We start from the raw sequence: 13,008 nt of genomic DNA, 5'->3' as shown, positions 1-13,008 counted from the left end.
GGATCAAATATAAAATCCTCTTTTTGACTTTCACAGACCCCCTAACCTAGCCCCTTGCTACCTTTCCAGTTTTCTTACACGTTCCACAGATTCTGCCATTCAGTAACACTGCCCTCCTGTTTGTGGCACATGACGCTCCATCTCCTGACTCAAGGTGTTTTCATTGGCCGTGTCCCATACCTGAAACTCATTCCTTCCTCCTTTCAGCCTCTGAACTTTTCTGATTTTCTTCAAGTCTCAGTTAAAGTCTCACCTTTTACAAGTAGCCTTTCCTAGTCCTCCTTAATCTTAGTTTCTTCCCTTTAGGATTCTCTCCAGTTTACCCTGTATATATATCTTTTTTGTGCAGAACTCTTTGCATGTTTCTTCCCCCTTAGACTTTGAGCTCCTTAAGAGCAGCAACTGTTTTTTGCCCTTCTTTTCCCCAGCGCTTGGCATAATGCTTGGCACATAGTATCTGGTCTTCAGTAAATGTTTGTTGACTGACTGACGTAACTGCTGTCAATAGTTTACATACTGTTCTATCCTTGATGCATGATGTGCATGTGTGTTTGTGTGTTTCTTAGCACAGATCCCAATTTGCAGGTGAGACAGACAAAGGAGGCGCCAGCCAAATTAGAATCCCAGTCTGGCCAACAAGTTTGCCGAGGATCTCGAGACCGTGTTCGGTCTATGTCAGGTAAGCTCACATTTTTCTTCTTTCTGTCTTTCCTGCAGACACCCAGTTCTTCTGTAAAGAGGGGTGCTCTGCAGTGCCAGCTGCAATAAAGATCAGTAAAGAAGTGTGGGATAGATGCAAGGGCTGTCTGAGACCTCACTTGGGCTCCATGCCTGACACTCCTGGTGCTTCTGGGAAATCATCACTCTGATTTCACTCTCTGAAATGAAGACAGACCGCTTCTACCTTGTGTTTCATGCCTCTTAAATACGTTGTCAATGTATGTGGTAGCCTACGTACCCCATCTGCCAGCTTTAAAAATCTTTGGTTCATTTTTCAATTGTAACATTTTCTCTGGTAGAAAGAAACTCGGATGTGTTTATAATCTTATCTGTAAAGTGTCTCTCTTTTTCTCTCTCAGGTAATTTGAAAAGTGAACCTTTGGGTAGGGCCTGTGGTAGTAAATGCTCCTTTTTCCCGGAAGCAGCACAACTCCCTTCATTCTTTTTTTTTTTGCTTATTTTATTAATTTATTTTGATTTATCAACAATCACTTCCATACACTTTTGAGTTTAAAACTTTTCTCCCACTTCCTCCCCACCACCCTCCCCCAAACACTGCACAATCTGATATAGGCTATACATTTACATTCCTATCAAAACCAGTAGGAGGAACTATCAGAAAGAGGAAACAAAACTCAACAGAAGAGGAAAAAAAAGAGAGTGATTCAACTTTCACAGTTATGATTGCTATCTGTGTCTTTTTCTCCATCCTTTTTTCCCCCGTTTATGCTTTTCTCTTTCCTCTCTCCCTCCCTTGCCTCTCCAGTACTTTGCTTTTGACCACCGCCTCCTTCAGTCTCTCCTCCCTTCTATTATCCCCTTCCTCCCTCTTCCCCTTTGCCCCCACTGCTTCTTCCCTCCCTTCCATCCCCCATCCCTTTTCTTTCCCCTTTTCCCTCCTACTGCCCATAGGGCAAGTTAGATTTCCATACCTAACTGATTATGTTATTCCCTTCTTGAGCCAAATCTGATGAGAGCAAGGTTCAAACAATGCTCACCCCCCTCCCTTCTTTCCCTCTGCTGTAATAGGATTTTCTGTCTTTTCCTGTAATGTAATTTACCCTTGTTTGCCTCCTCCTTTCTCAGTACATTTTCTAAGATCAGACTAATCCACTTACTTGGATCCATTTAACCCACTTGATTAGATTTTTTTTTATCATTACATCAAAGTCAACTAATATCCACCCCCTTTATGTATACTCCTTTAACATGGTATAATAACAATACAGTTCTCAAGAGTTGCAAGTGTCATCTTCCCTTGTAGGTATGTGAACAGTCCGCCCTTATTAACAACATTTTGTATCTTTCTGTCCCATTTACCTTTTTATGTCTTTCTTGAATCTTGTACTTGAAGATCAAATTTTTGTTGAGCTCTGGTCTTTTTATGAGGAAGGTTTGGAAGTCCCTATTTCGTTGAATATCCATCTTCTCCCTTGAAAAATCATGCTCATTTTTGCAGGGTAGTTGATCCTTGGCTGCAATCCAAGCTCCTTTGCCTTAAGGAATATCATGTTCCATGCCCTGTGGTCTTTTAATGTAGAAGCTGCAAGGTCCTGTGTAATCCTGACTGTGGTTCCATGATATTTAAATTGTTTCTTTTTGGCTGCTTGCAGCACCTTCTCTTTCATCTGGTAATTTTGGAATTTTGCTATTATATTCCTTGGTGTTGTCAATTTGGGATCTCTTTCAGGTGGTGATCAGTAGATTCTTTCTATGGTTATTTTACCTTCTGGTTCTAGGACTTCAGGGCAGTTTTCCTTTATGATTTCCTGAAAGATACTGTCCAGGCTCTTTTTTTCATCATGATTTTCAGGTAGTCCAATGATTTTTAAATTGTCTCTCCTGGATTGATTTTCCAGGTCGGTTGTTTTACTGATGAGGTATTTTAAGTTTTCATCCATTTTTTCATTTTTTTGTTTCTGTTTGACTGATTCTTGCTCTCTCATAGAGTCATTAGTTTCCATTTGTCCAATTCTAGTTTTTAACAGATTGTTTTCTTCTGTTAGTTTTTGTACTTCCTTCTTCAATTGGCCAATTGTATTTTTAAGGGATTTGTTTTCTTCAGTGTACTTTTTTTCCAGTTTGCCAATTGTGTTTTTTAGGGACTTGTTTTCTTCAGTGTACTTTTTTTCCAATTGGCCAATTGTATTTTTAAGGACTCTTCTACCTCTCTCATTAGACTTCTAAAATCCTTCTTGAGCTCTTCTAAGAAGGCTTTTTGGGCTTCAGACCAGTTCATATTCCCTTTTGATGTTGCAGATGTGGGTTTGTTGACAATGTTGTCCTCTTCAGAATTTCTGTCTTGATCTCCACTCTTCTCATAATATGAATCTGTAGTGCCTTTCTTTTTACTCATGGTTTCTTTATTCCCTGGCCTTTAAAGAGTTTGAGCTCTCTTGCTGGGGAACAGAGGGCACTGACCCAAGCTTCTTGTGTTGGGAGCCTAGGTCCTGGTCACTGGCTTTGTGTGCTTGGCCCTCTTAGGTTGGCAATTGGAGGCTGTTGGGTTTTGGCAGCTTACCTTGTGTTGGGCTGGAATCAGCAAGGCTGGAACTTTCAGGCAATTCTAGGTTGCCTGCTTTTCCTTTCCTTTAGCTTTCTTCAGCTCCTTTTAGATGGATGCTGCAGGGTATTTATCTGCCTGGGGCCCCTTGCAGTGCTGCCTCCCTTGTTTCTGCCAATGCACTGGGAGATTCCTTTGAGGTACAGTGCCGAGGCACCTGGTGGTTTTCTGAGCTAGTTTCCACCGGTTCACCCGCCCTCACTGAGGCACTTGGAGGTCCAGGTGTTGGTGTTTGCCTGCTCTACCACCTGGGCTTCAGGATCTCCTCCAGTTGACAGTTGGAGTTGTTGGGTTGGATTCAGCAAGGCTGGGACTTTAGGAAGACTCTAGGTTGCTTTCTTCAGATCCTTTCAGATGAATGCTGCAAGATGCTTATCCACCTGGGGCCCTTTGTAGTGCTGCTTCCCTTACTTTTGCTGAGGCACTGGGAGACCTGTTTGCTGGGCTGCTACACTGCTGTTCCCCTCTTTCTTCTAGTTCAGCTGTTCCAGGGTTTTTTTTTCCCCAGGGTGATATTTTCTGGGTTTTCAGAGGTTGGTAGGGGAGGGTGAGAGCAACTACCTTTTCACTCCACCATCTTGGCTCCCAGAAGTGGAAGTCCTAACTGCCTTCATTCTTTAGCCTCAGGTTTCCTGAGCCTGGCTGTGGGGATGATAGCCAATAGAACAATAGGTTATATTCATCATGGAGAGAGAGAGAGGCCCCTTTCCTTTTCTCCCCATTATAATTTGATGTCTCTTGTGTGATAAGAGCACTCGGGGTATAGGGTCCTGTTGCTTGTCTGCGTAGCTATGGCTAATAGATGTAAAGGCATATATTTCCTGATGCTGCTTGGCAGGTTGGTACCACTCATTGGTTGGCTGCATTCATCTCTTGACATGTGACACAGGTTTTCTTTTCTTCCTATTACCAGGGGGCCACGCTCTTCGGGTCAATGCCTTGGATACTTCAAACTCCCACTTTCCAAGCGGTCCTGCTTCTCCAGGGTTACAGAGTACACCCACTACTCGGACAGAGAAGGCTTCAGCCAGTGCTCAGACCCCTTTACAGAAAGGAAAGACCAACCTGGCTGCCTATGTGCCCCTCCTCACCCAGGGCTGGGCTGAGATCCTGGTCCGGAGGCCCACAGGTATTTAGTTGTCTTTGCCAGAGTATAGCTTTCTGGCTTATCCCCACGTTAGCAGGTGCCTCCCTCCTGGTTTGCTTAATACTTATCAGCCCAGTCACTGACAGAGCTGGGCCACACCTTATCCTTCCAGGACCCTAAATTGTTTGCTTCCTCCTGGGAAGTTAGGGGAATAATCTTCTAAAAGAGGATTGATATTGAGAATGCCAGGCATTGGTTTATTATGGAGCTGGGCACATATTCACTGCGATACTCAGGGCTACAAGGCAGTGAGTGAGGAGATCCCAAGAAACCCTCGTGAGGTAGGAGGCTTGAGTGCCTGGTTTAGCAATTTCTGGGCAGCAGTCTTGGCTCTTAGCTTTTTTAGTGCCCAAAATAGGTCTAGCAGTTGACTAACTGAAAAGATACTTACCACAAGCCTAACTGCCTGGTGGTCTTGTCATATTTAAGTCCCTAGGAGGAGTAGAGCCCGCAAAGAGCCTTCCTGAGAAGCAGAGGGTAGCTTAGGCAAAAAGAGGAAAGAATCAGAAGGGAGTTGTATACATTGTGTCCTTGAGGAGACGACATGGAGAGCCTTCCCTATTAGCTGGCCTCCACAAGCCAGCTTGAATGTAAAAATCCTCATTGTGCCAATTGCTGTACTAACCCTGAGGCAGGTTTAGTTTCTAAGCACTCAGTACAGAATGAAAAAGCAGTTACTTTGCCGAGATTGAGGTGGGCTGAGAGTATTGAGACCTTTCACTTTGGGGCCATCTACCTTACCCACCTTGGCTACTGCCTACAAGACTCTCACTGTCTTTTCATGAAGAGGGAGCAAGATGTCTGTACCCTGGCCAGTAATGGCTTAGTTGTGACAGTAGCCACATAATTTCCTTTAATCATTGAGCTAGAAGAGATAGAGGAAATTGTAAATTGATGTTTGAGTTTGGTAATTAGCATGGGGACTGCTTAAAATGAAAAATGCCTGAATTAGCTGAAGATGGTTCAGATGGCTTAGCTTAATAATAGTTGGTAGGGGGAGGAAGAACCCTGGAGTGACAGGCAGAAGATCTGGGTTCTAGTTCTACCTTTGCCACCAAGTTGCTGTATGATCTTGGGCAAGTTGCTTCACTTTGCTGAGCCTTGGTTTCCCCATCTGTAAATTGATTGGGGTTTTAATCAAATTATCCTTTTAACTAGTCTGTGATTCTTTGATAGATACTTGCTGACCAAAATCAGACTGCTGGTTTATCTAGGTATAGGGACATGATAACCCTTTCTACTTTTTAAAAGACACTCCTTCCTCCTAGGGAATACCAGCTGGCTAATGAGCTTAGAAAACCCGCTAAGTCCATTCTCTTCAGATATCAACAACATGCCACTACAGGAGCTATCTAATGCATTAATGGCAGCTGAACGTTTTAAGGAGCACCGGGAGACAGCCCTCTATAAGTCCTTGTCAGTGCCATCCTCTAGCCTTACCACAGGGACAGACAAGCCTTCCCTTCTACAGCGTTCCAATACAGGTGAGAAAGGACCTTGGTTAGGCCCTGGGGGCAGTCTGAGGGGGACGTAGCATGGGAATGCTTGTCGGGGCTATAGCAAGGCAGTCTCTCTCATGGGCCTGGTATCCCTCCTTGAGATCACATGGTACATTCATTGAATATCTTGCCTTAGTGCTTCACAGAAGAGACCATCTACTTGAACCAAGTCCCAAGGGAGAGACTAGGTGGGTGGAGATTTTCCAAAGGTGCTTGTGTCTGGGAATAGAGTTTGCCTCCTTTTATTTTTAATCTTTAGGGGAATAAAGCATTTGGATGACTCTTGGCCCCCCTGGTCCTCAGGTCTTGTTTGGAAAGTTTTGTCAGAACCTGCTGTGGCAGATTAATGTGTGGGGGTAATCCCCTGAGGTTTGCTTTAGTCTGTGATCTTCAAGAAAGGGAGAAGGGAGGCTAGTGCTTACCTGTCACCACAATTCAAGCTGTCAGGAGTGTTCTCATTTCCAGTCTCCATTCTTCATTTTCCTCCCTTGGAGCAGAGCCTGGTATAAAAGGGCTTGACTTCCTAAGAAGCTACACATGCCAAGACAGTGTCAGAAGGATGGTCTTCTAGATTGTCCCTTATCAGAATTTCCGTGTTGTGCTGAAGGCTCTGGGCTTGCCAGAAGGAGGAGGAGTAGTTGTGAGGTAGAAGTGGGTAGACATTTGTCAAGTCTTTGACTTAAGCCCCAGCATGCTCTCCTTTGAGTTCATTACCTGGGAGCTGGGCATTGGCTACATTGATCCCAGGCATGAGGTGGGAGGTGGAGGGGAGGGAGCACTGCACCCAGCCACCTGTGGACAGGTTGGCTGTCTGCTTTGGAAGGTTGTGGATCACGCTAAGTGTGAGCTCTCTGAAAAGGTGAACCTCTGCCTTCTCTTCCAGAGCCTTTTTCTAGCAAGGCCCTTTTGAAGTTTGTCTTTGAAAATACAAATAGAGGGATTTGTACTCTTGGTTATTTAGGGGAACAAAAAAGGGGTGGTCAGGACCCCAAATTCCTGGCTTAACACTAACCAAACCATAGAAAGCTCTTTCAGTGAGCCCACACAAGACCCTCCTTCCCCAATCAAGGTGTTGGGGTGGCTGAGGGTCCCTGCAGGTAGCTTGCCCTAGCTCACTGTAGCTGACTTTGGTTTGGACTTAAGGTCATTAAGGTTTGGACTGTTGGACGTTGTAATTTCTCTGCTGTGATGTGTGTGTGTGTGTGTGTGTGTGTGTGTGTGTGTGTGTGTGTGTATGAGAGCATGTGACCATGAGCATGCCTCTGTGTGTGTGTGTGTGTGCACGCGTGCATATGTGTGCATTCATGCAAGTGTGTGACTGAGTGTGTCTGGGGGGTGCCTGTGTAGTCTCTCCTTCCTCTTTTATGTAGCTGCTCACGTGGTTCCCTTTGCAGTGGCCTCTTTCTCTTCCATGTACCAGTCCAGTTGTCAAGGAAAGTTGCATAGGAGCGTTTCCTGGGCAGGTATATTTCTATCTCTTTAAGGAAACAAGTATTTGCCATAGAAGAACACCTGATTCATTAGACACTATTTCCCTCATATTGTCACCCTCCCTTTCATGTCTCCTGTTTGTACCTGGTCTCATGATTCTCAGTGAATGGGATCTTGACTAGCATGAAGAAGTCCATGCCAGAAACAGTATTTGCGATTGTTAGCCACTCAGAAGTAGTTCTTCAGCTGAGCTCCATTTCTGAAATGGAAAGAGATGGACCCTCTTTTCCTGGCCCAAGGACAATAGAAGCCCTTGTCAAGACCCCTCAGGGCAATGACCTGGCTTCTGGGTTAGTTGATATGAATGACAGTTGCCAGTTACTCTTCAGTTACTCCTCTGTTGAAGGAGCAAAGGCCTATTATCTTCTCTGCCCTGGAAGCTCAGCAGACCCTGTCTCCTTTCAACTTGTATAAGGGTAATTTGGCTGTAGGGAAAAAAAATCACCCCAAACCAAATTGGTCTGCATTTAGATTTTATCAAAATTTTGCATCCTGAAGTGAAGCCCCAGAATCTTGTGATTCTGCTCCCCCATGGGTGATGAGTAGCTCTTGTAGCTCCCTCTGTTGGCCTGCCTCAGTCATCCTGGGAAGAGTGCGTGGGGGGTGGTCCCCAGAGCAGAGGCCATCCCATGGTATACCTGCCATGGGATGGCCTCTGCTCTGTGGTCCCATGCAGCTTCCTCCTGGCTCGGGGTATTTGCTCATCTCCACGGCACCATGACCCCATGGCTGTGTAGAAACTCCAGCTGTCCTGGAAAGATCCTGGGCCAGTTAGGAAAGCTCAGTGACCGAGGCCCTGTGCAATGAGTTCTGGCTTGGACAGCTAACCAGATCAGCACGTTTCTTAGAAGGCCTGTGTGTGCAGCGCTAACTCCTTACTCGCTTCTGTTAAATAACTGCTCACGGGAGCTGGAATACATTCAGAAAAAAGCTGCTTCAGCAACTTTCCGCTGATTTTTTTTTTAATGTGCTCAAGTTGGTTTTACCTTTTATTTTGGAAAGCAAATCCTCGCTTTTCAGACGGGTCTTCCAATTCTTTGTCTTAAACTTCATACATGTCAGCCTTTTCCTTAGGACTAAAATAGTAGAGAAACCAGTGGACTCTGTGAGTTCTAGAGGATAGTGTATTGTAGACTCAGGTTTCACTTAACCTCTCTACCATACATGAGATTCCCAATGGATTATGAAGAGCTCATGAAGCTGGTTGAATTGACCATTACTCAGGTCTGCCTCCACTTTTTTGCCCCAGGATCACTCACGAGAAGGAGGGGTGGTGGTGCCAGTCTACTGCTAACTGCATGTCATTGAGTTTGACTAGTATACCTGGGCCTTGTCTCCCTCTCAACCCTGGGATGAGGCACATGTATATTGTTGCCTTGATGAGGAATACAGGGTGACTTGGGCAGGTGGCCATAGACCTGATGTCTCTTTTCCCAGTCGCTTTGATGAACCTGGGCTAACCTGTTGCTCCCCACCCATTACTTCAGTCACAGCAAAAATATTACCACAGACAGACCTTTCTCTTCCCTTGTGTTCCTCACTGGGTAATAGGAAGCTGAACTGATTGATTTTGGGGGATGAGGCAATATGACCATCCATTGGGCTTATAAGTGAAGGAGAAGGGATCAGGGACCTTATAAGGGAAGGGCGGGCGTGCTGATCAGAGTCTGATTTGCCCTTTGAAGGTCACTTCTGCTGACTTTCTTATGGCTGCCCAGCAGTTCTGTGGTAGGGAAAAGGCTGACACTTCTGCAGAGCAGAAGGGGTCCCCCTTGGGCCGGTCCAGTCTCTGGTACTTACTTGCTTTGTTTGTTTCTTGGTAGAATCTGCAGTTGTCCTTGAAGAAGGAAGCCAGACTGAGGTGGACTTGAGAGAGACAGATTCACCATCTGAGTCTCAAGAGATAGAGGATTTCGAAGCCATCGGCTATCAGGCAACTGCGAGTGAGGAGAGGTTCAGCAAACTTCAGGAAGTCTATAGTAGGGTGAGTTCTCAGGCTCTATTGGGTTGGGCCTTCAGGAGAATAACCATTCATTCACTCCCCTGGAGTCCATAGGGCTTCATCCAGCCTTGTCTTCTGCACAGCTAAAGCGAATCATTCATTAGCAAGCCAAAATGTCACCCTTGCATCTTTTAGCTGAGTTTTAACTCCCAACTAGATGATGATAGAGGCCTACTCGCAATTTCTCTGCCATTGCATTGATTTGCCATGTGACCTCCTCACCCAGTCCTTGCTATTACTGTAGTGTTAAGGCATTTGCCATCCAGAGAGGAATGCCTATTCTGGGCAGCTTCTCCCTACCCAACCTTCTTAGTTGGCTTTTGTGACTTAGTGTTCCCAGGTGGCAATTGATTTTTGAGGAATGCATTGTTCTCTCTCATCCTTACTACATTCTGAATGTTGTAAATGTGTGAATGGCTTGTGGGGATCCTGTTTCACTGATGAGGAAATAGATGTTGGGAAAGGGTCAGGGTCTCATGATGAATGAGCAATAGAACCGAATCTTAGGCCAGGTCACTTGGCTCTAGGTTATGGGTTTTTAGGGACAACTTTGGGAAGACATCTCGGTGATTTTGGAACAGAACCCTCTCCTCACAATAACTCCCCTTTCCCAAAAGGGGCCATATGACTAGAAAATCATCTGTGTCTCTTACAGATGACTTTGACTATAACTGCCCTTCTACAGATACCTGTAGCACTGACCTGTGGTGGTGATTTGGGATGCAGGTGTAGAAGGCAATTTCCTGGCCCTTATTTCATGTTGCCATCCTAACTTGTACCACCTTCCCCCCACCCCCACCCCCCTGCCACATACATATATTTCTCTTGGTCCCTGCCTTTCCATCTGTCCTACAGCATTAGCTCAGTAGCGTAGAGCTCCTTTTTAGAGATCCTGGCCCAGACCACATGAAGGAGAATCCTTTTCCCTGTGCCTTCAGCTATAAATCTCTTGGGAAAGAGGCTACCATGTCCCTGCTGCTGGACTATGGAATGTAGTCCAGGAGCCTGAACTGAATGTAGCTAAAACCATGTTGAGGGCTTTTGAAGTAAATGTTTTTCTTAAAAATCTTCTTTTGGATGGTTTCATTTAGTCCTCTTCCACTTCAAGTCAAGAAGAGAAATCCTTCCGCTCTGAAGAGCTCATGACAGTTGGGATTCCCATTGAGAGAGCTGTCTCTTCTGAAGATGGCAGACCTATAGCTGACCACTCCTTCCAGCCTTCTCAGCCCCCTGAGCAAGTCCAGCTCTTCCCCTGAGCTACAGACCCTGCAGGATGTCCTCAAAGATGCTGAGGATAAAGGATATCTTGGGAAGCTGAGCACGGATGTCAAAGCTAAGTCCCAGTCGGGGAATTTAGAAGGGGAAGGAGCCAACATCTGGCCAAGCCCAGGGGAGGTGAGCAGAGGCCTTGGTGCAGGCCGGCAAGAGGCCGCAATGCCGTCTTCAAGCTCACCACGTTCCCCTAGTGGCCTCCGGCCTCGGGGGTACACCATCTCTGACTCAGCACCCTCAAGGAGGGGCAAGAAGATGGAGAAAGATGCCTTCAAGAGTAGAGCTGCCACTTCCAACACAGAGAAGGTGCCTGGGATAAACCCCAGGTGCTGTACACATTTCACCAGTACCCTTTCCTTTGTCTTTCTGGGCAAGTCAGCTGTTCTGGTTCACTGTTTTAGCTGTGTGTGCCATCCTGGCAGTCCACTGAGCACTGTAAGCAGCCTGGGTGCAGCCTTCACATGGCCTGACCCGAGGCTGCCCTTCCCCACCCCTGGGAAGCCAGAGCAAGCATAGTTTCAGAGATGTGGCCTTCCTGGACAGCAGCACAACAGTCTGCATGTGAACATTTGGGCTTAGGGCTACAGGCATGATGCTGCTCCCCTCTAGCTCTTTGAAGGGGCCAGAGGGGCAATCAGTAGCTTGGCTGTAGTGGGAATTAGGTGTGGATGAGCCTGCAGCGCTTCTTAAACTGTGAGTTTAAGCCCTGAAGGGGTGTGAGTGGAAAAAGTTTAAGAAGCCCTGGACTAAAGGGTAGGGTTTAGAAGGGAGGTAGGCTCCCTCCTTAATTGAGGGGCAGGTGGGATGAGGGACAGCCAGATTCCCTCTATTTTAAGGCTGTTGAGATGATTATTCCTGAAGCCCTTGCTAGCACTGTCCAGAAGAACAGGGCTTCTTCAGGAAGGGCAGGAGAGGTGGTCATGAGCAGACTTTAAAAGACTTGTGGAAGCTGGAGACCATTCCCTCAGGGTCCTAGACAAATGTGACCTCTGGTTCTCCAGTCTTTCTTGGATCTTGTGACCATGTCCTTTGAAGTTGGACACAACTGTGCCTTGGCCTTAAAAGTTGCCATAGGAGACGGAAGCAGCAACTCGCCTGTTTTCTTGTGGGATGTGTGCAGAGGCTCTCCCAGCCTCCCCACTCTGTTGACATGCCTTTCCGACTTCTCTCTGTAGCTTCGTATTCCTGCAGCTCTACCATTCCCCTTTCTTTGGAGATGAGTCCAACAAGCCACTCCTCTTGCCTCCCGAGGTAGGTGGGCATCCTTCGGTGTCCCCACAGACCTCTGTAACCCACACCTCTAGTCCTCTTGGAGGAAGGAATCCTAATACTTTTCACTGATCAAATTTCCAGAGCTCCCCTTTCTCTGACTCAACTGGACTGGGTCCCCTTGGAGTCTCCTTACTGTTGGAAGTCATAAGACCTGGCCTTTAGCATCTGGGCTTAGCCATGGGAAGTGACAGGGTTCTCAGTTTCTTGGCCCAAAATGAAGCAGGCTGGCCATCTGCAAATCCTAGAGAGACAAGCCTGTTTCTTGAAGTAGAATCACTGTGGAGACCCTCTTCCCTCTCCAGGAGAGGACCTTTGGCTTGTGACCAATCCCAAAGGAACAAAAACTCAATGAACTAACTAGGCGTTGTGGCTGACTGCAGTAGGGGCCTCATGACCTCTGCCTTCCAGGGTCCTGGCCAGCTAGTACCTTTTAGTCCCACACAGGAATGAATTCACACTGCACTTGTCATCCCTGCATTCTGTGGTCCTTGAGACTTCTGCCTGAGCCTCCCATTCCTGCCTCCCAAGATGCAGTCCTTGGTTCCTCATTAGTCACTCCTGCCTGCTCTGGGTTGGGTTCGGGTTAGTTGATCTGAGGGGTGGAAGGTTTAGGGAGAGCTGAACTCTCTCTCACCATTGGGCTTATTACAGACTGTCATCTTGATTGCAGACTTTTGAAAGGTCGGTGCAGCTCCTAGATCAGATTCCTTCTTACGATACCCACAAGATTGCTGTCCTCTATGTAGGAGAAGGCCAGGTAAGGTGGCGTGGACATATGAAAGCTAATGCATAGGAGTAAGAGCTACTGACCTCTGGCACCCCCGAGGGCACCTTGCCCAAGGACAGAGGGGCAAGCACCTCCCTCACAGTGGAGAGGCCTGCATCCATCCTGCCCCTGACCTGGTTAAGACCCTGGTGGGAAGAGGGTATGTGAGACTGTATATATCTGTGCACATGAGCTTCTTCATCTTGAGGATTTTCAGTCCCCTTTTGTTCTTGACTTTATGATGGCTAATTCATTGAAAGGTACTGGTAGATTCCT

General features: G+C 46.5%; 1 protein-coding gene across 1 annotated transcript in view; it reads left to right on the top strand.

Moving 5' to 3' along the window:
* TSC2 (TSC complex subunit 2) overlaps nt 1–13,008 on the top strand; it is a 58,327-nt gene that overhangs the window by 41,383 nt on the left and 3,936 nt on the right. The window contains 9 exon segments of the mRNA XM_021006705.2: nt 567–679; nt 4,197–4,412; nt 5,699–5,914; nt 7,324–7,392; nt 9,244–9,404; nt 10,514–10,648; nt 10,650–11,020; nt 11,870–11,945; nt 12,637–12,723. Coding sequence (XP_020862364.1) covers nt 567–679; nt 4,197–4,412; nt 5,699–5,914; nt 7,324–7,392; nt 9,244–9,404; nt 10,514–10,648; nt 10,650–11,020; nt 11,870–11,945; nt 12,637–12,723 — 1,444 coding nt within the window.

Source organism: Phascolarctos cinereus, unplaced genomic scaffold (genome assembly GCF_003287225.1).
Source record: "Phascolarctos cinereus isolate Bilbo 61053 unplaced genomic scaffold, phaCin_HiC Scaffold_4;HRSCAF=312, whole genome shotgun sequence".
In the NCBI taxonomy this organism is placed as follows: domain Eukaryota; kingdom Metazoa; phylum Chordata; class Mammalia; order Diprotodontia; family Phascolarctidae; genus Phascolarctos; species Phascolarctos cinereus.
The sequence above is the reverse complement of the archived record's forward strand: the minus strand, read 5'-3'. Positions and strand labels throughout refer to the sequence as shown.